Here is a 24,446-nt window from a genome sequence, read left to right as displayed (position 1 = left end):
TCACTCTGCCATTTGGAGAAGTAAATTAAAATAAACCATAAGTATACATAGTGTTAGGCTCTAAAACCAAGAATAACATATGGTGATTTTTCCAAGCTTTATTGTTTTCACACCTATAGACAGAATCTTGCCAGACTATCTGCAACTTCCATGTACTCTCTGTCTGTTTACTTATCTCAACCTCCACCCTCTTGAGTTGTAATTCAAAGAGTTGTGTTTGAAGCTGGAAAAAATACTCAAGTCTCTAGTATAATTTTAAGGAATTTTAAGGAAGCACTGAACAGCTCACCCAGTATGCTACTATCCAGTCCTTTTGCAGCCAAACCACCTAAGAAACTGATTGTGTCATGTATAGTTTGAGGCCAAATAGCTGAGCCTGAAGTTCCAGTATGAAATTTAAAGTATTCTAGTTCAATTTTGATAACCTTCTCCCTTTTTAGCGCACCTGGACAATAATGCAATTTGTGGAGTACCTGTCCAAACCTATGTCAAAAAGAAATGGCACGTGTAACAAAATTAATCCCAGATCCTAGAATATATATGAAGAAAACCAATTATACATAGAGTATCTTTTCCAGAGTAGGTACTAGTTTGTCATCATTCACTGTGATGGTTCTTATTTTACACTAAACCATTATGCAGTTAGTTTTATTTGATCATGTTGGTCAAAACTAGACAATTGTGCTTTGTTCAGCAAACTATAATTAAATATTACTGCTTTCATGATGAAAGGATCAACCAGTGACATCACCGTTGCCCACGGATGCCCAATTGGGAGCTCCTTTTGTGTTCCCATTAAGTTGCCCACCAAAGTGGTACCCATCTATCTACTCATGGTCATCCGCTTTCAAACTTCTGGGTCAGCAGGAGCTGGAGCGAATGATAGGAGCTCACCCCATCATGCGACAGCAACTGGGTCTCGAACACGAGCCTACCGATCATCAGCCCAAGGTCCTAAACCCATGTGATCCACCACACTTCACTATAATTAAATAATACACAAACAGAATCATATTCCCAATGGAAAGTAATTAAATAATACACAAACACAATCGTATTCCCAATGGAAAGGCTTTTGGTGATTGCGAAACCGGAAATAAACCTCGGAATTGTTCAGTTTAATAGAAAGCAAGCTGGAAAGTAGCCATTTAAGAACAAATCCAAAATGGAAATTTTTACTGCTCTGCCTTTAATAAGCTGAATTTAAAACATTAAAGCTGAAGCCTTGCCGGTTTCCCCGAAAGTCATCTTTAAGTGAATTTTGTACAATTTTCATCAAAGTAAGTATGTACTAGAACAGATAGCTTATGTTAATTCCTTCTGGTTTTAATTTTTCCTTTGTTTGCTTTTCTCCGAACTATATCTTTGACCTCTTCACAGACCCAGCTGATTTAAAGGAGGAGATATTTAAAATTTACTTTCAATTTACTGCAGTAACTGATTGCTACTTTCTCAACGTCTCAGATTTAATAGTGGTTCTTTGAACCTTCTTCCCAATTAAACTAATTGTGCCTTTGAAAAGTAAAAAGGTATACCTTAAAAAAGAGTAGGAGGATAATATCCTGTTTTTCTGTTGAATGGTGTATCTGCTCTGAAAATGTATATTATGTTTGGTAGGGAGGTGGAAAGCATAGCATTACAGGCAAGAAAATTGTATTGTTCAGAGAATCCTGGAGAAACTATTTTGATTAACAATACAGTGATTTGATACAGTAAAATGGAAGACTGTGTTGCCATTACAGGTAGTCCTCAACATGACTACTTAATGATGACCTTCAAAAAGATGCTTTATGGCTTATAAACCTCTTCTGACTATTTCAAAATAGCCTACCAAATAGACTCCCTCATGTCTGGAGGCTATGAAAGAGCTGACTGCCGAAATTTCCCACTGAGCTGAATGGTCCACATGCAGAGCTGAAATCCGTGGACAGTCAGCTTCTTCAGAGCAAAAGAGCTGCCTGCTGAAGGATTTCAGCTCTTCATGAGCCTGCTCCCTGGCAGGGTGGGTCAGAGAACAGGCCCAGACCACCTAGGCTAGGCAGGTTTGGAGATAAGAATAAATGAATGTGGTGATTAGTTAGTACCTTGTTTGTTTAAAGTTCATGGTTTGGCACAAATATATTCATCTTATACATAACAAAAGAATGACTTGATTTGATTATGATTACGAATGTAAAAAAGGAGTGAAGGATCAAAAGGTGATGAGAGGTAATGTAGACCATTGTTAGGGTCAGCAGTGGATCATGGAAAAAGAAGTGGGAAGGAAATAAAAGAAAGTGAGGAAAAGGAATTAGAATAAAAGAAGAATAACTACAGGAAGAGAAAGAATATTTCTCTATGGAAAGAGAATTAAGAAACAGATTAATCTCCCAGAGGGCAAATGGAAAGTGGAAATAAAAAAAAAATAGAATGGGAAAACTTCTTGGAAAAGAATGCAAAGAATTATGCTACAGAATGTCACAGAAAAGTATGAAGATATACTAATGCAAAGTATGAAAAAGTTGTTTTATGAAATAATCGGGTGAAATACCTCGAGGATAAGAAAATTGTGGAAAAGGATGAAAGGTTTTGTTCTCAAAGAAGATAGTTGCGAAGAATGCACTCAGAGCAAAGAAGAAATTATTAAAATGAAAAAAGGTAGAGAATGTGCAGAGCAATTTTGACAGATGTTATAAAACATGTTTTAGAAGTGAGGAAAGAAGAGTGAAGGAATCTCCAGCAGAGTGAATGATATTAAAAATAAAAATGATGAAATCATTTGGTAAAAAGATGTGTATGATCTGAAGAGAAACCAGAGTCATTTGGGATGAGAAACTGTTGGAAGGAATATTTTAGATCTCTTTACAGGAATGATAGTGATAAATGAAAAAGTGGAAATGATGAAGAAATGATGAAAATAAAATGCTGCAAAAAAGTTGAAAAATGGTCAGGCTGTAAGTATAGATGGTTTTAACTATTTAAAAAAGTCAGTTTGCTGTAATGGAGAAGATGCTGGTGTAGAAACCAGGAGACTGTGAATTTTAGTCCCACCTTAGGCATGAAAGTCAGATGGGATAAAAATATTGTAACGACTTAGGAAATTGTAAATATGGATGTATCTTGCAACATGGAAATGCTATGGACTTGTTTAACACTGGCATTAAGACTGTAATTATCTGATGATTGGAAGAAAACTGATATTGTTAATGTAAACAGGAAATAAAATAGCCAAAGAAAATGCAAAAAATGATAGAGGAATTAATCAGTTTAAGTGTTCCTGGAAAGGTGTTTGGCTGAATTCTGATGAGAAGGATAGATGAGGTGACATTAGCACAATTTAGAAAGTGTTGGACAACAGTTCTGCTGACCAGACTTTTATTCTTCAGCAGGTCATTGAGAAACATATCAGTGTGAGGAAGTTTATTGTTTGTTGTTTTAAAGAAAATGTGACTTAAGTAAATAGGTTTGATTAAGACATTGTTTTGCAGGCATATAAATGCATTGTGGGATCTATTCAAAAATAAGTGGTTAGCCCTAGTGAGATTTAGGATAAAAAGGTGAGACACTCCCTTGATTGTTCATTATATATTAGGAATGCTGACAAAATAAATTTGTTGAGGATGTGAACTTAACACAGAAGGAGCATTGAACACAATAGAGAAACTGATAAGAGAATATCTCTGAAACAATGAGCAAATGGGTCATGGGTTATCTAGTCTTCTATATAGAAAGGATTGTTAAAAATTGTTTCTTTAAGTTTTTCATTTGAAATGTTTATTGAGTAACTGTGGCATAACCAAATTCATATTTGGGGTGTTCAGGTTAGAGTTGGGCCAACATTTTATGATCAGCTAAATTTAACTGTGTTCAGAGGCAAGACTGTCAAGTATTTTTGGTCATCTTTATTGGGTGAGTTAAGTATGCTGCCCCTAATTGTCCAGGCAGCTGCTCCCCCACCTCCAGTCCTATTACGGTCATTATTTTTTTCCAGAACAACATTTGGAACAGAAATGGGGACAAATTTCAAAATAACCAGGAAAAGAAAAAAATGAATTGAATGAAGCTATGAGAAGCTTTTACCAATAGTTACATATAACTGTCCCAGTTATATAGTATCTATATTATTTAACCTATCTGTCTGTTATATTTATATACCACCAAATGGAATTGAGTCAATGTCACCAAATAGTTTATGGTGAAAAAACATTGCAATACAACAAAATGCAATTCAAATATAGTTGCTTGCTGCTTCTGAGCCAAACATCTCCTGGACTACGAAATTTAAAGGACGAAAAACTCAGCCATCCCCACATTGTTGGCAAGACTCAGGAAGCAAGAATACTATAGATGTACATCTATTTAAGCTAGTTTGGAATAAATACCGTATATTCCGGCATATAAGACGACTTTTGAGAGTGTTGAAACAGCCTCCGAACTAGGGGGTCGTCTTATATGCCGAGTCGTCTTATACGCTGGAAATAACGTAGTTTCCAGCGTATAAGATGACTTTCTAGGCATGCGACTCGGTGTCGATCATCTTATACGCCGGAAATACCAGTAGTTTCTGGTATATTTCTAGGCATGCGACTCGGCGTCAATCGTCTTGCGACTCGGCGTCGATCGCCTTGCGACCCGGCGTCGAACATGGGGGTCATCTTATACGCCGGGTCGCCCTATACGCCGGAATATACGGTAGAAACTTTGGAAGCTAGAATAGGAATTTCCCAATTTCATTTTTAGACAGTCTCTTGGAAGCATTTATCCCCAGATCCCTCAGCATGTCAGCACCCTTTCCTGAGACAAGCATTCAACTGACTCACCTCCAACTACCTCACAATCTTATTTTGACTCATATCAGTTTGGAATCATGTGGGATACCATCATCCATATATCTCTGGAAAAGACCATCATGTGCGTTCAGTCCAGAATGTGACATGTGATAAAAGCCAAGTTTTCTCATTTGACTCAAGAGGAAATGGGCTCTGTGTTATGTTTCCTCTCTTAGATTGCTCCAATATATTAACTTCCATGATAGTTTTGACAGAAAGGCCTTGAAAATGTTTTGTATGTTGACCAAGTTGGGTCAGGGAGAATGTTGTGTCAGAAGCGTTGAGTTCAGGTTGACATTTGTTACTCTTGGCTGAACTAACCTTTCTTGTTTTGTTTTCAGCTGATGATGCCTGTGGTGGGACACTTCGAGGGCAGAGTGGAATAATTTCAACCCCACATTATCCTTTGGAGTACAACAACAATGCTGACTGCACGTGGACGATTTTAGCAGAGCCGGGAGACACTATAGCTCTGGTTTTCTCGGATTTCCAATTGGAGGATGAATATGACTTTTTAGAGGTCACTGGAACAGAGGGATCCTCTTTATGGTAAGCAACTGCTTTGCTTTTCTAGATCAATATGGATCATTTGCACTCTTTGATACTATATCTTGCAAGTGTTGGCTTGCAATTGATCAGAGCTGCCTAAATAAACAGTGGGAATGATAACATCTTTAAAATGTTTCATTAACATTCAATGAAATTGCCACCTTTCATCCCAGAATCAGGATTTTTTCTTCACCATCTGTCTGTCTGCCTGTCTGTCTTGTCTGTCTACCTAACTACCTATCTATCTAAATTCTACAATGAAGGTATTACAGTTTTTAATTCATGCAAGAAATAAAATAAACTGTCATGAATATAAAACTCTGTAATTTGGGGGGTTGGCATAATACATGTGACTATCATAAAATTAATTTATATTTTTTTTAATGAGTGCTGTAGTGAAATTTTTGGAGCTGGAGGGAATTCCACTGCCATTGAGCAAATCAACTGTTTTGACTATTTCATTGTCTCTGAAAGTGGCATATACATTTAACAAATTCCTATTGTTAGTGTTCTGGCTATGGCCTTTTGCCTCCATTTTGTTTTAATGGTGTTACTTGAAAGGCACCAGTACTGCCTTCATGTTAAAGAGAACCCATAGGTGGTCTTCTTCTATTTCAAAATAAAATGTATCAACAATGGTGAAGTCATGAAACATTTCTAGCTCGGTGGTTTGTATTGATTTGATATTTTTGGGAGAATTGTGTTATTAAAACATAAAGTAATGTAAATGAACTTTTGAAGGGAAACTCACACTAGACAATTCTAATCCCTGTTTCAGGGAAGTAAGATAAAAAGAGCAGTGGGGTCTGTAATGAATGTATCTTGGTTCCACAGTATGTTCTGGTTTTCTTAATACCATTTTGGTTTTTGTTGGTTGCTTGAGTTTTTTTAAATTTTTATTTAAGGCAGAGATGTATTTTAAAAAAGATATCAATGGACAAATAATTACTGAAATTATACAGTTACTAACCTTATTTTGAGTGTTAAAAGTTTCCAAGCAGAGCACATTATAAGAATTATACATTTTTGAGCTTGATGTCAAAATCTCCACTATATTATTATTTATAAATGTTAAAAAAAGAAAAAAAAGAAAAACACCCCTAGATAATAAAGCTAAATATCTGATTTTTGATTCCCCCCTTCTTTGTACTCCAACCAATTTTCAATTTCCTTTTGTGTAAACATTAGAAACCATCCTCCTTGTATTTACCATGCTGCATAATATAAGTTGCTTACTTAATATCCAACGGTTAATTCCAGATTGCTATGTAAGCCATAATTGTCTGGGATCACATTAATCCATGTGTCATACTTGCAAAGAATAGTGATTTAGTTTGCCCATAATTAAGTGAAATCCCCTCACTATTCAAATCATATTGTGGTTTAATGTAATGTGTGAATTTAGAGAGAGAGAGAATAAAATGGGCAGTAATAATGATGTGATCCCTTTAATCAATTATTTTGGCCAGACCTTTCCCACATCCTATACTCTTTATCAAGCCTTCAATTTAGACTTCTGCCATTGTAGAAACTTCTGTTGAAGATGGAATGCAAGTTCACCAAATATAAAATTATCTATGCAGGTGGTGTGGTTAGCACTTTGTCATCTTTTCATCTCATTCTCTCTTTCTCTTTCTCTCTTTGATTACCCTGTTATAACTCACTGTTGCCAAGAAATACCTAGAATCAAAAAGGCATAGCCATTCATGCAAGAATCTTAAAATGACCTAGGCTCTATCTGCTTAGTATAGCATAAATCAATCTCTTTCTCTAATTACATGTTCATTGCTTTTCTGTGACAAAACATTCTCAGCAGTGAAAAAACATATTTCACGTTTGGGGTATAGGTGCCCTCAGCTTGCCCAGCTTCCAAAGGCAGAATGAAACTAATAATGCTGTTTAAATTGTAATTCTTGGATGGTTTGTTTCTACTCTCTTGGCCATGTGTTCCACCTTGAAAATATTATCTATGTTTTTCTTCCTCTGCTCAGTAGAATTTTAATGCATAGGAATTCAGTGAAATTCTAATGGATGGCACATATTGAACTTACATTTACCTAATTACCAGCTCACCAAGCAATGTGAACAAATCCCCTCTTTTATATAATATAACATCACTCCAACACTTGCAGCCTACCTGGATTCCCACAATTCCTTAAAATCAAGGAAAAATGTTAGAGGCTTTCAGAGTCATGAAAAGACATTAGTCTCCACACAGAAAGATATATAACAGTGTTTCTCAACCTTGACAATTTTAAGGCATGTGGACTTCAACTCCCAGAATTCCACAGCCAGCATTGCTGGCTGTGGAATTCTGGGAGCTGAAGTCCACATGCCTTAAAATTGTCAAGGTTGAGAAACACTGATATATAACAATGCAATAATCTGAAAAGCATTTCCCAAAGGAAGCATGGTGAGAATCAACTAGAAAAGCAGAGACCTCTGTTTCAGGAGAACATGTCCAGTTGTTCAGGTTTCTGCTTTTCTTGCTGATTCTCACCATGCTTCCTTTCTGAAAAATTGCCAGGCAGATTTTGACCCAATTTAGTTGATATGTTTGCTTTCAATGTTGTTTGATGGTGTTCAGTATAGAATGCCATAATGATTGTGAAAGTGATTTTATCAAAAGCATCCAGACAAAGCTGAACTAGAGACTTCTAAAACCAAGGACAGAACATTCAGATGTTTCTCAGAATGTTTGCATTATCTCCTAGAACTCATCAGAACTGATAGAACAAGAACTGATTCCTATTATGGATGTGATTTATTTCCCGAGCACTGTGTTTTTGACTGCCGTGCTGAAACATGGATAGCTATTTTGAGAAGAGATCAACTTTAAAAAAGTTGAAATTCAGGATTTTTCTAATTTGCACATTTGGGCCTAAACTTGATAAATGGACTTAATATGCACAACACACTAAGGGACCAAAAATTTGGAATAAAGTTTGGAATGAAGCAATTTCTGCATGAATTCAGTGTATGGATTTGTACATGACCTAGCCAAAAAAAAAATGTTATATGAATATGGTCAGGATGCCCCAGATCCTGTCCTAATCATCTTCTCATGTGCCTGAATATAATTTCCATCGGATCTGCTAGAATGTGAGGTGGCTATGCTCACACACATGGAGACAGCTGCAGACAATTTTCAAAGCATCAACAGGAGACTTGTAAGGAACACAGCTACCATAATATTTTGGGTAGAGGTGCTTCATTCATGCAAATGTGCTTTGTGCAGCATCTCCTTAGAAGGCTTTATGCATACCATCTATATTCTCTTATTACACAGAAATCATTCTGGATTTCCAAAACCTTTATAGGCCTTCCATACCAGCAGGAGCCAGGATTATTCAAAGACCTAAAAAAAACCCTCTATATTCGAGAACTCCAACCTACTCTGCCCCGGGCTCATTTCAAAGGGTTGGAAATTCTGAGAGTTGCAGCTTCAGTACATCTGAAATGTGTCAGGTTAAGGAAGTCTGATCTAGCATGAAAGCACACAGATCCTTGGATTTTCAGTTTTAAGCATGACAGATGTTGATATGGGCATACCGCTCACAGCGGTAGATAAAATGCAGCTGTACAAAGAATGTGTTTGTGTTGATGGCCTGAAAGAGCAGGAAGCCCTCTTTTCCAATCAAGTTTTCTTTCCCTATTATGTCACCTGTAACTGACTTTTACCCACCGGAGGTTAACCAACTATTAACAGGGCGAGGAAAAGCTATTTTTGTGCTTGACGCCATCTCTGGAAGGGGGAAGGATGCCAACATTGATCCAAGAAGAGACATTGCTGCTAAGCGTTAAATTAAAATGTGATACATTTATTATGGTTTTGTTACCATCAGAATAAAAGACATGCTTATGTAGATAATGTTATACATGCTTGACAACATGTTAGGGGGAAAACGCAGTCCGAATTATTGCAACCCTATTAACTCTATTAAACTGGGAAAGCTGACAGCCCAGATTGAGAGCCAAGCACTGTGCAATGGGGTAAGCTTCCCTCCCTGCCCCAGCTCCTGTCCACCTAGCATTTCAAAAGCATTGCAAATGCAAGTAGGTTAATAAGTACCACTTCAGTGGGAAGGTAACAGCCTTCCATGTGCCCTTGCATATAGCCATGCTAGCCACATGACCATGGAAAATGTTTTTTGGACAACACCGGCTCCCTCAGTCAAGAAACAGAGATGAGGATTGCATCCAGATTCAGTCACAGCTTTGTCCCAAACAGTATTAACGTTGTGAACTCTAAAGCGACTTCCTTCCATTATGTATTCAAGATGGACAGTGATCAATATTTATATGTTACTTATACGCAAGGGTGTAGGTCTATACTTATGTTGTACATAGTACGTTTTAAATGTATGTTATGTATGTGCACACTTGAGAGCAAGCAACTAGATTTCATTTTTAATGTGTACCATTGTGCCCACAGGAAAAAAATGATAATAAAAGTTATCTAATCTAATCTAATCTAGAGTCAGACACAACTGGACAAGGAAAACTTTACCTTTATTAAATTGTGACATTTGCCATTGAATGTGCCCCAAAGGCTCATGCAAAAGTTAGATGTCAAGTTATTTATTTATTATTTTCATTATGGATTTTATTAGCATATACTCATATTTTAGGGTGCAGTGACTTTCATGTTAGCTGGCTCAGTTCGGACGTTCGGACAGATTTGAGCTTCCCATTTTCCAGGCTTCACTTCTCTTGATGAAATGAAAACTATGCCTGTCAAGGGACGTGGGTTGCTCCAGTCTGTTCCATTGATCTCTTTCCCAGGGCATACTGGGAACAAAAGCTACCACTATCTGCTATGTATTTCTTTCTGTCTCTGGTGAATTTCTCACTATTTTTTAAGACCGTAATTTCCTGAGGTATGTTAAATTATAATCTCTTCCTCTTCTGTTTAATTTTGATGTGACAAATTTTCTAAGCGATAAATTATTTTTCCGTAAATACACAAAGATGTGCTTTTGACTTGAAACCACTCAGTATTGACCTAGATCATCGCCAATCATTATGGGATAGAAACAGGAGGTTAACACTAGCCACCCCCTACAAAGAAAATCTATACAAGATGTTTTATAGATGGCACCTTCCTCTTACAAAGCTAGCAAAAATAGATAAAAAAAACCTCACCAACATACTGGAAATGTAGAAGGCTTCCAGGGACTTACTATCACATGTGGGAATGTTCAAAGGTGCAAAATTTTTGGAATCAGATAAAAAATTGTCTAGAAGAAATACTATTACAAAAAATTGATTTAAAACCAGAAATCTTCTTATTAGGGATTATTAATGATAAACTTAGCAAAGCATCTGTCTACTTACTATTGCATATTTTAACCGCAGCAAGATTGGCATATGTCCAAAAATGGAAAGGAAAGGAAACCCCCAATGAGGAAGAAATAATAAATAAAATTTTATCCTGTGCCGAAATGGACAGGTTAACTCTAGAGATGAACAATAAAACTGAAACAGAGTATTATGAAATTTGGAAAAATTTGTCTTGACTTAATTTGACCACTCTCCCCTCTGTGTCTTGTCTTCTACTTTCTCCAACTGGTTAACAAGCATATATCAATACTTTCATGCAGTGCTTTTTTTCTAAAAAAAAAAAAAAGGGTACCAGAACTCACACACGTCATACAACCCGCCTTGCCTACCCTACAAGGTTCCATCCCAAAAAGGTGTCGGAACTCTGTTCTGGGTGTTCTATGAGAAAAAAAGCCCTGCTTTCATGTACTGCTGATACAAATAGGTTTTTTCCTCCTAATATCCCATTTAAAGTAAGCCTTAAGGACAACAGATTAATTATCACAAAATAAAAACAATAGAGGTTACCTAAAGGAAAAAAAATCCACAGTAACCAATCAGTCAACTCTAAATTAAATGAATTAAAACCTGCAAATAGCTGGGGGACATTTTTGCTGTGAGAGGCTCCTGGAGGCACAACAACATATATTACTGATTCTGTCCAGACGAGTATATCGCCCATTCTTTTATGGCTTTGGCTTTAAAGCTATTTTAGGTGTGAATTATGGCTCAACTACTGTATGCTTTTATATACATACAGAGGAACACACAATAATGTTAAACTATTAGAAAGGCCATTGTTTATATTTCTAAGAATATTTTAGCTGGACATGAATACAGCTTCACAAATAAAAACAGGATCATATAAAAACAAGATAAAGCCCTAGATCTGGATTTTTTTTTTTTAAAGTGTGGCTCAATTTATTAATATACTTTTTTTCCCATATAGTTCTTTGATTTTCCAATATAACTTTGGGACAAAACAATGAAGGAAAAATTATGTGATTTAGAGACTGTGATACAACTAAAACTAAGGAAATCCTTAATCAACGTATAATTTGATTTTTATATTGAAAATTATATAAATATGGTATCTAATTGCAATACATCAAATAGCTTTAAGGACACTTTACTGCAGTTAGATACTGTACTACTATAATAAACCAGAAAAAAGGGGTTTATTTGTGTCTGTTTTAAAGTTCTTCCATCTTGGACAACAGATTAAAAAATAAGTCTGATCATGTGATATCAATCAGATTGGATCAATAGTTCTTGTATTATTGCAGAATCAACTGCGCGTGATGGGGTGTGAGGGTGGAGTCTTGTCCCCACTGCTTGGCTGCCATGTCCTTGACTGCGCTGCTCCACATGGGCTGCGCTCGGGGGTGACTCTCCTCTGGGGGGGGCTGCTGGTGAGGTGGGGGCCATGGGGGGAGGTGGGGCTGGGGCAACGGCACGCGTGCCCACAGAGAGGGCTCTGAGTGCCGTCTCTGGCACCCATACCATAGATTCGCCACTACCGTCCTAGCCTCTTTAAATGACCTTGTTTGAATCAGCCATAAGAACCTTTGTTAAATCCAAGATCTAGGAAATCTCTTTCAACTACATCCCATTGCCCCAATATTGACTCATAATATACAGTATATTCTAATTCTGTATTTAAATATCTAATATAATTTTATTACTTTGAAGAAGCACATTCACATTTTATATATATTCTATATCTTTAAATAAAAGAACATAATTTGATGCTAAAGCTGGTGACTATTTCTCTGAAATAGTCTATTATTTCTTCTTCCATAGCCCTGGCTGTGCTATTTTTACAATCTCTTCTTTTGCAGGGAAGAATTATGGCAGAGACCTTGGTTTGCTCAAAGAATGTTAATCCCCTACCATTGTCAGGTCTTTTCTTTAAGTACAGTGTGCATTTTATTGAAAATAAAGTTAAAAGCAAAGGAACAGCAGTATAGTTTGCATACCAACTTCTTTTACCCCAACAGAACAAAACCAGACAAGAAAGCTTGGCTGGATATTTAACAGCTGCCCTTCAAATAACATTTCTGAGTTAAATCCAGTTCCTACGAATGTTTATGCAGGTAGCGATATGAAGGCAAAGTGAGCATCTTAAGAGAATAATAAGAGTTTTAAGAGACCTTGGAGGTCTTCTAGTCTAACCCCCTGCTCAGGCAGGACACCCTATACCAGTGGTTCTCAACCTTTTTCATGCCGTGACCCCCAACCGGTCGTAAGTCAAGGACTACTCAACTGGTCATAAGTCGAAGACTACTCAACTGGTGCAGCACCATTTGCAGAATGGGACTTTTGGCGGGCTCAGCAGGGCAGAGACAGTCTGGACAATTCCTATTGGCTTTTGAAAGCCAATAGAATTAGACTCTATTCAAGAGAGTCTATTCTATTGACTTTCCAAAGCCAATAGAATAAAAGGGAGTAGCACAGCTAAGGAAAAGGGGGGAAAAATGGCGGACTGCGTTGTTTGGCGACCCCCGTGAAATGGTAGTTCGACCCCAAATGGGGTCCTGACCCGCAGGTTGAGAACCACTGCCCTATACCATTTCAGACAAATAGTTGTCCAGTCTCTTCTTAGAAACTTCCAGTGTTGGACATTACAACTTCTGGAGGCAAGTGTTCCATAAAACACTGATTCCACTGTTCTATCTGTCAATCTTAAGTTGAAAAACAAACAAACAAACATTTAGATGACAGCCAGATTCAAAGTCTTTTGTATATTTTTGCTTTCATTGTTTGGATTTTAGCAGCTCTGCTATTGCAGTCCTCAGTGAAGTCAGAAGTTGGTCCTAAATTACCACAATGGCCAAATTTGAGATCCCTTTAGATCAGTGGTTCTCAACCTGTGGGTCGGGACCCCATTTGGGGTCGAACGACCATTTCACGGGGGTCGCCAAACAAGGCTGTCCGCCATTTTTCCCCCTTTTCTTTGGCCATGCCCCTGGCACCCAGTGATGTATAAGTGGTTGGGGGTCACCACAACATGGGGAACTGTATTATGGGGTCGCGGCATTAGAAAGATTGAGAACCACTGCTTTAGATTGTCTCAGATTATGCAGAAACCATTAGACTTTGAGGAAGGGGGGGGGGGTTGGACAATTCCATTACAATCAATGTGTTGGAAATTACTTAAGACTAGGGTTGCACAAAATTTACTGGCCTGGACCCAAAATGTTCTTTGGAGGAGGAAGGTGTGTTGGATATGTTTGCTGCCTTGTAAAAAAATAATAAAGGCAGAATATAAAATAAATAAGTTTCTGGGAAATCAGATTGTTGTCTTTTTTCAAAACCAGTCGTAATAAGGTGAGAAGCTTCATTGTTTCCTTCCTCCAAGAAACAGAGCAAAAACACCCAAATGCACAAAGATATTTTTTTCTTCTATCGTTACAGCAGTCTTCTCCCGAGTCTTTTGTCTTGTTTGTTTTCTTTTGTTTCTTAGCCTTAGCAAGAGCCCAGTTGCTAGGAGGGATGGGGAGAAGAGAAAAGCAGGCAGAAGCTCACTCTCCAAAGCAAATAAAGGGGTGGAGATTTTTTTTTTCCTCATTAGTCAATCAATTGGTTTACAGAATAAACTCTTTCATTATTTCCCACTGGAAATGGAATGAACCTGCACAAACCTGTTATATTTCCAAAGAAATAATGTCACAGTGAAGGATGGAGATTCAGACAGCAGTGAAGGAATCATCATTCTGGTGGAAGGAATCTAACAGGGAGCAGAATCAGAGAGACAGAACACAATAGTATTATCTTTTGCAATATGTCATGGGGGAAAAAAGGGGGCAGGCAGAAGAAGAGAAGTCATTTGGAATGAGAGGAACCAATATGCATCTTGCAGTCTATATTAATGGAAGAGAATATTTGTAGCTCAAGGTTGAATTGTGTGGTCCTTGGTGCTCTCTGATCTTGGTTGTTTTCTTGCAAGACATTTTATTACCAAATGAGTTGGTGTTCATGAAGTCAGCCCAGAAGACGTGATGAAAATTCCTTAATTTCACAATGTATGGACAAACTCAATCATAGTTTCAATGGAGAAACTGTAAGCATCCTAGACCAAGCCAAGTCTAACAATGCTAGAGAATTCCTGGAAGCTTGATACTCAGAGAAATCAGCCACTGACAGGCACATAGAGATAAACAGCATTTACATACCATTCAAAAATGGCAATCAAAAAGCCAAAAAGGAAACAAAAAGACCAAAACACCTTCTACCAGTAATCAGCACCCAGATGAGCAGAGATTAACACCAAGATTAACAGTAGACCAACAAAATAAAGAATACACCAATCAAGGGAACCACCAACAGATAAACACACTAACAGTAAACAACAGCCTAATCAAGGAACCACCAGGACTATTCCCACCTAGATTGATAAGGCAAGCCACTAGTATATAAAATGAGTGCAAACCCCACTCTCTTCTAGCACTGATGATGTTACCTAGATTGGTAATTAAATGTATGCAAGAAAATAAGCAAGCTCAGAGAGCACCAAGGACTCCACAGTCTATATTAAGTTGCCCTGGCAGCAGAATTTTATTATCTCAATGGAACTGTTTCCCTTAAGAGCCAACATCAGTGACCCTGTTCTTATTCAGGCTCTATTGAAATATTGTGGGTGCTAAAAGCTCTTCATAACATTATCTTACATATCTTTAATATTTTTTTTCAAAATCCCAGCTTTTGTAAAACGATTGCTAAATTCTGTACTGCAAAACACCCTATTTCAGAAATTAAAGAAAAGCTTTTTTTATGTTCACTCATTGCTAGGTCACTGGTTCAATGGGTGTGGGATCCACCTGAAGTCCCTCAAACCCATGTTTTAATCTAAACCCTAAAATCCAGTTTCATTGTTCAGGTCAATGTTGTGCTTTCCTCTTGATTAGATTCTTAGTATAACCTCCTTATTCTCATTTTTATATGACTGGAGGGCGCCTTTTGTATTTCTGACTGAGCCATCTGTCTCTTCTCTCTTTTGCCTCAGTCTCAAACCCCCATGAGGAGCAAGGCAGTTAAGAAAGAATTTGCAGCAAATTACAGCAAATTATACCTCTGACCTCTTCTGGTTTGTTTCATTGAATAAAGCATAATCAGTTTGTATGTATCACATACATTCATATGTTTAATACTACTTGCAAGTTAGTAGGATGCTTTTCATAAATATTTAACTCTCCTCTCACGCTTGAATCCTTCAAAATATTTTTAAAAAACTTATCTAGTAGTTTCAAAATTTTTTTATCATCTAGTTTACCCTTCTTGATTAAAAATAATCATATAATGCCTTTCTAACCTTCTCCCTATGGAGCAAATGAAAAAATTCATTTATGGAGGAAATAGTGTGAAAGTGAGGAATTAGACAAAAGCCTACAAATGTGATATCCACGGATGTCATCTCCTTCTTGAAATCCATAAATGGTATTTACAGAATCCCTATATTAAGTAAAATCAATTTAGGGAACCGTGAAGATGTCATGAGACTTCATTCTTGAATATTCTCAAGTGACAACACATAGGATCTCAGGTGAGATTCCCAAAATGCTGAGATTATTGGGCATCTTGGAAAGACTGATAAAAATGTAGATTAAAAATGGACTATTTATTACCACAAACCTAAATAATTTAATCCATACCATTTGGTGCTCCTAGGAATGGATCTGTTCGTCTGTCTGTTTTTGGTTTGGACAGAGATAAGCCAGCATTTTAGAGAGAGCTTTATTCTGCATGGAACAGAAAACAAATCTAAAGATTGGGGAGAAAGGATAAAAATTGTAAAGAATAGGAAAAATCAGTCCAAGTTTTTATTGTTTCCTTTTAGGGATTGTTCTCTCCTCACTGGTCTCCATGCCTTTCCTTTGCTTTCCCAGATATTTATACACACATAAGACAGACATAAGAATAAGACAGTCAGACAGTCTTTAGATTCCCCTACCCCCTTTTCCACATTCACACATCTTGGACTTTAATATAGATCCTTTTTCTTTCTCCCACCCATGAGTGTATCATTGTTGCTCTGATGCTTACAAGAATCCAAGCAAGTGGCTACTCCTTCATTCCACTGTACATCCATAAGACCCTCTGGCAAACAGGAATGGATGATTCAGATTCCTAAAAGCAAAAGTGTAACATTCAATGGATTTTTGGCTCGGTGTCCAATGAGCCTAAACAAGGAATGGGTGGGGAAGCAAGGATGTCCACTGAGAGATGTAGGGATGGAACAGAGATATGCAGAGAAGGTGGGGAAAACAAGGTGACCAGAAAACTTTACTCTGTTGTCTTTATGTGACATTGTGGAAGGGAACAAAGGAAGCTTCTGACTAGCTGAGAATGTAGAGTCAGTTGAGGATGAAATAGATATACAGAACAGTGGCCAACTGATGAGTGGGAGGGGCATGCTCGGCTTAATAGCCAATCAGAACTGGGGATGCTGCTAAATTGGAATGAACAATGGCAGACCAATTGCTTGGAAGGGAAGGGAGAGATGAAGGAAGGACAGAGAGAAAGGGCCATTCCGTTTCATGGTGTGTTCAGACCAAAGGTATAGAGACAGGCCATCAATTGTCCAGCCCAATTTTCAGAGGCCCATTATTGATCCTTTCATTTGCTGCTGTGCCCAACTTGTCTGACCTTTTCTTAATATACCTGCTAGCAGGAAGGATTTGTTGTTGTTGTTGTTATGAACTGTAAATTTGCTGCTGGCGCATACATGTTTCATTATAGATTGATTTGAACTCTCAGTTATATTACTCCCAGCACTGGGTGTTTTGAAATAAGAGTTTCTGAGATCACCTCTGCCTAGAAGTGACAGCTTTCTTCTTATAAGCCTGCTTTTCACAATGTCTGAATTTATTTAGATGATTAATCACACAGAACGTAGGTGCACCTCCCCAAAACAGTGTCTAATATGAGGCAAAATTATAATGATTTGATGCAAGACTTGAGAGTAAACATAATAATTTTGTTTAACTACCTTTACTTTTGGGCCAAGTTCAGACTGTAGTCTGGGGAAACATCTGCACTCCTATTTAATAGCATGTCCTTCCACTACAGTCTCTCTTTCTCTTTTTCTTATAATTTAGAGGAATCCCTATAAAAGAATACAAGGAGAACATTGGCAGAGACATATTACAGAAAATTGATCCATACAGTAGGGAGTCTTGACTTCTCAGAATTCAGTGTCATCTTGGTATCAACTAAGTTCAGGGTTTCTTTAGAATCTAGTGTTTTTTCATTTAATTAATCACATTTTAAAAAAATCAAATGGCCATCTGAAGAAAAGGAGGGAAAAGAGGGTTTTTTTAGGTGTCCTAATAAGACTGGGACAAGTATCTTTTTTTTTTTTTACTTTTTCTCACTGAAATAATTTCTTTTGTGTGAATGAGAAAGAAGAACAGAATAATTCCAGAAGATTTGGAAATGGGATATGTGGCAAATATATAATTAAACATATGTTGATGGCCAAGCTTTATGTCAGATGAAATGAAATTAAAGAGACACCTTATCCCAGTTACCGTCTTGTTTCCACACATGTAATGGAAAATGGTGGCGCAGCAGTTAGAGTGCAGTACTGCAGGCCACTTTAGCTGACTGTGTTCAGCAGGTCAGCGGTTCAAATCTTACCGGCTCAAGGTTGACTCAGCCTTCCATCCTTCCGGGGTAGGTAAAATGAGGACCCAGATTGTTGGGGGCAATGTAAATAAATATATATATATACATTACTTACTGGTGTACACCGCTTAGAGAGTGCTTGCACTTAAAGCGGTATATAAGTCTCATAAATAAATAAATAAATAAATAAATAAATAAATAAATAAAATATATTTAAATTATCTTGTTGGAAAATAGTTGGACCCTGTCACCTGTTACTATTTATTTCACCCTATTTGATGGATTTATGTTTTCTTTCTCACCAGCCTTCTGAAATTTAACAAGTATCTGTAAATTAGGAACAACCTTTGTCCTTGAGTGATTTCACTCACTGATTTGTGACATGTAATGACGAGCCATATTGCTATGGCAGGTCTTTCCTCCGCCAGTTTCCTGCCCCGGATCGAGCGAAAGGGCTACCGCCCTCCCGCAATCAAGTGGGGGTTCCCTCCTTGATTGTCACCCCTACAGGGTGACTTTCGACCCTTTCCAGGGTCCCCCAGCGGAACAAAACCGAACACAAAAGACGGAGCTTGCTTTCCAGCAGCCGCGGCGGCTGCAATGGAAAACCAGAAGTCCTAAATCAACTTTGTAAAGCCAACTGCTAAACCAGTGGTCATTGATTTGTCAGTGTTTAATTATAAGCTATCAATGAGTTCTGAGATCCATTATGCATGGCTAGCATTGTATTGTTAGTTTGTGAACTTTCTGAAAAGTTCCCTTGATAAATCCCCACACATAGACAATCTCAATTTTCCTAAATAGCAATTTTCCTAAAAGGTTAATGGTACAGTTAACCATCTACCTATTGCAATTTTCCCCAACTTGTTGATGTACAGGTATGTGGGCTGGTCAGACAGTTCCATTCTGTATTCTCTACTTTGAACTAAAATGCCAAAGTGGATTCTTGGACCAGGTGGCTTATTTAGAATTATTTTAGGTTTACTTGATGCCTCAAGAATCTTTTCCAAATATGAACAGGAGTTCTCAGGAAAAGTAACTGAATCTCACACTTGAAAAGTAACTGTTATTTTGTTTTCTTAAGAAATTTAAACTGTCTGTTTATTATCATACTACCAATTTATTAACATTCTACTGGATTGCAGCCTTTTGTAAAGATGAATGCAAATAGAGAAGAACCAACCTGTGCATACCAGAATATGTGTAATCTATTGAAGTCAATGTTTTGCACTATTTCTTTGATTTTTTCCCCCTGGGTTTTATGTGCATCACAAATTGAAGGGGAATGTAAGCTGCAAGGGTGTTTATGATAATGTCAAGGTGAATGCCTGCATTTAATCTCAGATAATTCTATTTGTGGGCATTTCATCTATTTCATCACATCAGAGAAATACTGTTATTGCTTACAATTAGAATATATTACCACACAGCTTCTATAAATGTTCCATGTACAGTTGTTTATGTAGAGCAATTGTATAAGTTCTAGTCCTTGGCTACTGCAAACACAGTCTGCTTTCAATACAGTAAAAGCTGTATTGTGCAAGGAAAAGCTGAAAACCTGATCCTCCTTTGAAAAGTGTGAAAGACTAATGCTGTTGCCCACATTTACCAGACCCAGCAGCATCAGAGAAGTGAAAGTAAAAAATCTGCTTAGGGCAGTGGTGGCGAACCTATGGCACGGGTGCCAGAGGTGGCACTCGGAGCCCTCTCTGTGGGCACATGTGCCATTGCCCCAGCCTTGCCTCCCCCCATGACCCCCTTCTCTCCAGCAGCCCCCCTGAAGGACAGTCGCCCCTGAGCATGGCCCACACAGAGCAGTTTTTGGGCACTCGGTCTCTAAAAGGTTCGCCATCACTGGTTGAGGACATCAAGGAAACGTCTTCACTGTGTGTACTAAACATGAATATCCTGAAACACTATGACCTTAAAAACTATGCCAAATGTATGTTTATTTTAGTTTTCATTTAAAAAAGAGACAAAATATAAAAGGAGGAGAAATATTTTGACTAGCATATCTAAGCTTCATTCTAGATATTAAAAATGGCTGCATAACTTTTTGGCAAGGTTATTTTTGCTGTGGTTGTTGCTTAGAAGATTGGTCTTCAGTTGGTCAGGCTGAATCCATTACCTAATCTGATGAAAGCAACAAATGTTCCCATAAATACAGTATATGTGAGAATGAGTAGGCTTTCATGGGGGTGTTGAGATAAAATGTGAGTCCCAGATTTGGGGGAACAAAATTAAGACTCCTATTGCAACCCAAGAAAGTGGAGAGGGGAAGGATAGTGAAGTGAAGTGTGTTTGAAGAGGCGGTGACTGTAATTTTGTCCTGCCACATTATAACACAGTGATGATATGTACATAATGTATGTAATACTTTCAGATGTAATTGGCAAAATTGCTTCTAACAAATTTTAGTTCATTCTGTGGTTAATTTATGCAACTATAATTTTCAAGGAAGAATTAGATAACTGGGTTGTTATTTCCTTCCAGCCAAAAGCATAGGCCAATTCCATGATCTGGTGTCATGGTTCCGACAGATGAAACTCTTCAAAAGAACTTTGAGGCATTGTTTACCTTAAATAATCTTTTATTTGAGAAACAAAGTATCGGCATTACATAGTTGAAACCAGAAACTACAGAGTAACAAAGCACAATTCCCTCCTCCAATAAACAGTCATAAATCACATTCTCCAATTAGCTTGAAGCACAGGCTTTCTCCCTAGCTCTCCAGCCCACCAAAACTCTATCAACTCTGGATCCAATGACCTTGGGTTCCCATGGCTGTGTTATTATTGTTATGACTAGCTGAACTCTCATCCACATTCCTCCTCCCAGCATCAACTAACTCTAAAAGCAATAGAGAAAAATGGCTGCATTTCCATCTGTTGTCAAAGCAAGAACATCCGATGCTAGCAGCGTTGACATCGGTTCAGTTAGTCCTGGATAAAGATTTATCTTTTTCCATTTTTTCTTTAGTGGTTCTTATTCAATTTGATAAAAAAATAATAATTTCAAAATGGCCCTTGCTATCTGTGGCCCCATTATCCTTGGCTTTATCAATAAAATATATATGGATACATATTTATTTATTTATTTATTTATTTATGAGACTTATATACCGCTTTAAGTGCAAGCACTCTCTAAGCAGTATACACCAGTAAGCAATGTATATATATATATTTACATTGCCCCCAACAATCTGGGTCCTCATTTTACCTACCCCGGAAGGATGGAAGGCTGAGTCAACCTTGAGCCGGTGAGATTTGAACCGCTGACGTGCTGAACACAGTAAGCTAAAGTGGCCTGCAGTACTGCACCCTAACTGCTGCACCACCTCGGCTCATATATATATAATCCATATATATGTTATTGATAAAACCAAGGATAATGATATACACACACAAACACACACACATGTGGCCCTTGCTTTATGTACCTGGGCTGGCTAAATACTGACCAGATCTTGCAATCTGCTATATAGAGTTTCACAGATCCCTGCTTTTTTGCCTTATGATAATGTTTGGAGTAGATCTTTTGGAATGTGTGTGTGCACAGGTCTATGTATGAGAGTAAAATGGTAGGCAGGTTTTTGCACATGCCACAATATTTTTTTCTCAAGGTTTTATTACCCATGGTTTCCTTATTTGTAATTGTTGGGCTAGAACAGAACTGCTACGTATAATATGGACAACCTGTATTAGGGAGAACCTGTATAATGCATCTGATTTCCTCAGCCTCTTTACTTCATATGGATATTCAATTACAAAAACAACCGTAGAAAATTGAAAAATTGAAAACTAGGTCCCAGGTTGCAAACTGAGATTAAAGATAAGTTGTTTTCCTCGGGGATCAAACATTACCATAAAGCCTTGGCATAGCTGAATAATTATATTCTTCCTTTGCCTTCATTTTCTTCTCTGTCCTCCTTCTTTCACTCATTGTCTTTTTCTAAATGGCAGTGTCTATGGTTAGCATACCGTACTTTGATGCTTTTGTTGTCAGTGATACCATCATTTCAGACAGAATAGCTAAGTTCACCTGCTTTCCTAGGCCACTTATTGAACCATGGTTCATTTAATAAGCTGTGCACATAATGGCTAATCTGCAGAATGTGCCAAGTCACAAACGACCAAGCTCTATTTTGGTCCAGCATAATTAGTCACCTTGGTTAAAAGTTGGTCCACATGAAGCCTTTTCTGTGCAAAGAAATCCCAAAACGCCAGGAAGAAAAATAACCATTCATTTCTGTAAGGGTTGCGGCTTTTTAAAGAAATGTGTTTAACGTATCTTCCAATAAATTATTAGGATGATGAATGATCCTTTTTTTTTAACCATTGTTTGGGGAGCAACCATTTCTAACATATTGACAATGCCTTTAAACAATGAACATAGTAGTTAAACATAGTTATAAAACTAGGAGCAAATTTCATTGCTTTTTCTTTATAATATACCACTTGCAGTATATTCTTTATTTACAGCCCCCATCTGCAGCCACAGCTGAGACCAGAATTCCCAAAGCAGTTATTAAGAGAGTTATACCTGATTTTACAACCCTTTTCTTACAGTTGTTAAATGAATCACTGCAGTTATTAAGTGAATCCAGCTTCCCCCCACCATTGATTTTGCTTGTCAGAAGGCATCTGGGAAGATTGCAGGTGACAATAGTAACAACAACAACAATAATAACAACAACAACAAGCAGGAAGAGACCTTGGAGTCATCGAGTCCAACCCCCGGCTCAGGCAGGAAACCCTATACCATTTCGGACAAATGGCCGTCCAGTGTCTTCTTAAAAACTTCCAGTGTTGGAGCATTCACCACTTCTGGAGGCAGGCTGTTCCACTGATTAATTGTTCTCACTGTCAGGAAGGTTTCTCCTTAGTTCTAGGTTGCTTCTCTCCTTGCTTAGTTTCCACCTGTTGCTTCTTGTCCTGCCCTCTGGTGCTTTGGAGAATAGCTTGACTCCCTCTTCTTTGGGGCAGCCCCTGAGATATTGGAACACTGCTATCATGCCCCTCCCTCGTCCTTCTCTTCATTAGACTAGACATACCCAATTCATTAAAATTGCTAATATTTAAAGTATGAAAAACATAAGATTTAACATACTCTTTTACCTGAAACTGTTATTACTGATTGGAAGGATCTGACAAGCATAAACAAAGACCGTGAGCTTTGGTGGGGATTGATGAGATGGGGGGAATTCAGTTAGTCCTGGAGCTGAGCAAAAATACTAATGTATGCATATCCTTCCCAGGACAGGGGAGATGAGAGAGATAAGGGGAGGGGGGAAAGTTCAGATGCACAAATGCAAAACAGGTTAATACAGTGGTTCTCAACCTTTCTAATGCCGCGACCCATAATACAGTTCCCCATGTTGTGGTGACCCCCAACCACTTATACATCACCAGATGCCAGGGGCGTGGCCAAAGAAAAGGGGGAAAAATGGCGGACAGCCTTGTTTGGCGACCCCGTGAAATGGTCGTTCGACCCCAAATGGGGTCCCGACCCACAGGTTGAGAACCACTGGGTTAATAAATGATGCCAGTAACAATAAACGACTGATGGATACACAACTTTTGCCAAATTTCAATCCCATGGGTCCTGGATTCTGGACATATTCTTTAAGTTAGCATTTGAGGTATGTTGATTCAAAATTGCTGTCCTACAATACACCGTTTCACCCAATTTGAAGGTTACAATAATCAAAGATAGGAGAGTTGAACGCCTTCCTTATAAGAAAAGGCTAATGAATTTGACTGTAACTTAGAAAAAAAGATGACTAAGGCTGGATTAGGAACTGAGGCGGACTAAGGATGTGTCGCCAACCCCAGTGGCTACGAAGCAGCGACAGGAGACTGTGTACTTCCATCTCCTGTTTATGAGCATCCCGGAGGCATCTGGTTGGCCGCAGCGAGAAACAGTACTGGGTCAGACTTTGGCCTTATTGTGGGGCTGTTCTATTTTTTTTCCTTTAATTCTTGTTAAGGACCGCTTTAGAGGCTTAGTTGGCAGTCCGTTTTTGGCAGCCTGATGAAGTCTAAGCATAAAGTGTAAGAAGTTGAAGGGCAGCATTTGAAGGTTATCCAGCAGCAGCCAAAAAATCTCCTGTTAAATAGCTCAGAGAAAGGCAAGGAGAGG

At 38.0% G+C, this 24,446-nt stretch overlaps 1 protein-coding gene across 1 annotated transcript in view; it reads left to right on the top strand.

The window, feature by feature from the left end:
* Nucleotides 1–24,446, top strand: part of CSMD2 (CUB and Sushi multiple domains 2) — a 356,715-nt gene that overhangs the window by 18,277 nt on the left and 313,992 nt on the right. The window contains exon 2 of the mRNA XM_039329926.1: nucleotides 5,150–5,357. Coding sequence (XP_039185860.1) covers nucleotides 5,150–5,357 — 208 coding nt within the window. The remainder of the gene's footprint in view (nucleotides 1–5,149; nucleotides 5,358–24,446) is intronic.

This window comes from Crotalus tigris, unplaced genomic scaffold (assembly GCF_016545835.1).
Source record: "Crotalus tigris isolate CLP2741 ecotype Arizona unplaced genomic scaffold, ASM1654583v1 scf7180000017614.5298720, whole genome shotgun sequence".
Lineage (NCBI taxonomy): Eukaryota > Metazoa > Chordata > Lepidosauria > Squamata > Viperidae > Crotalus > Crotalus tigris.
The sequence above is the reverse complement of the archived record's forward strand: the minus strand, read 5'-3'. Positions and strand labels throughout refer to the sequence as shown.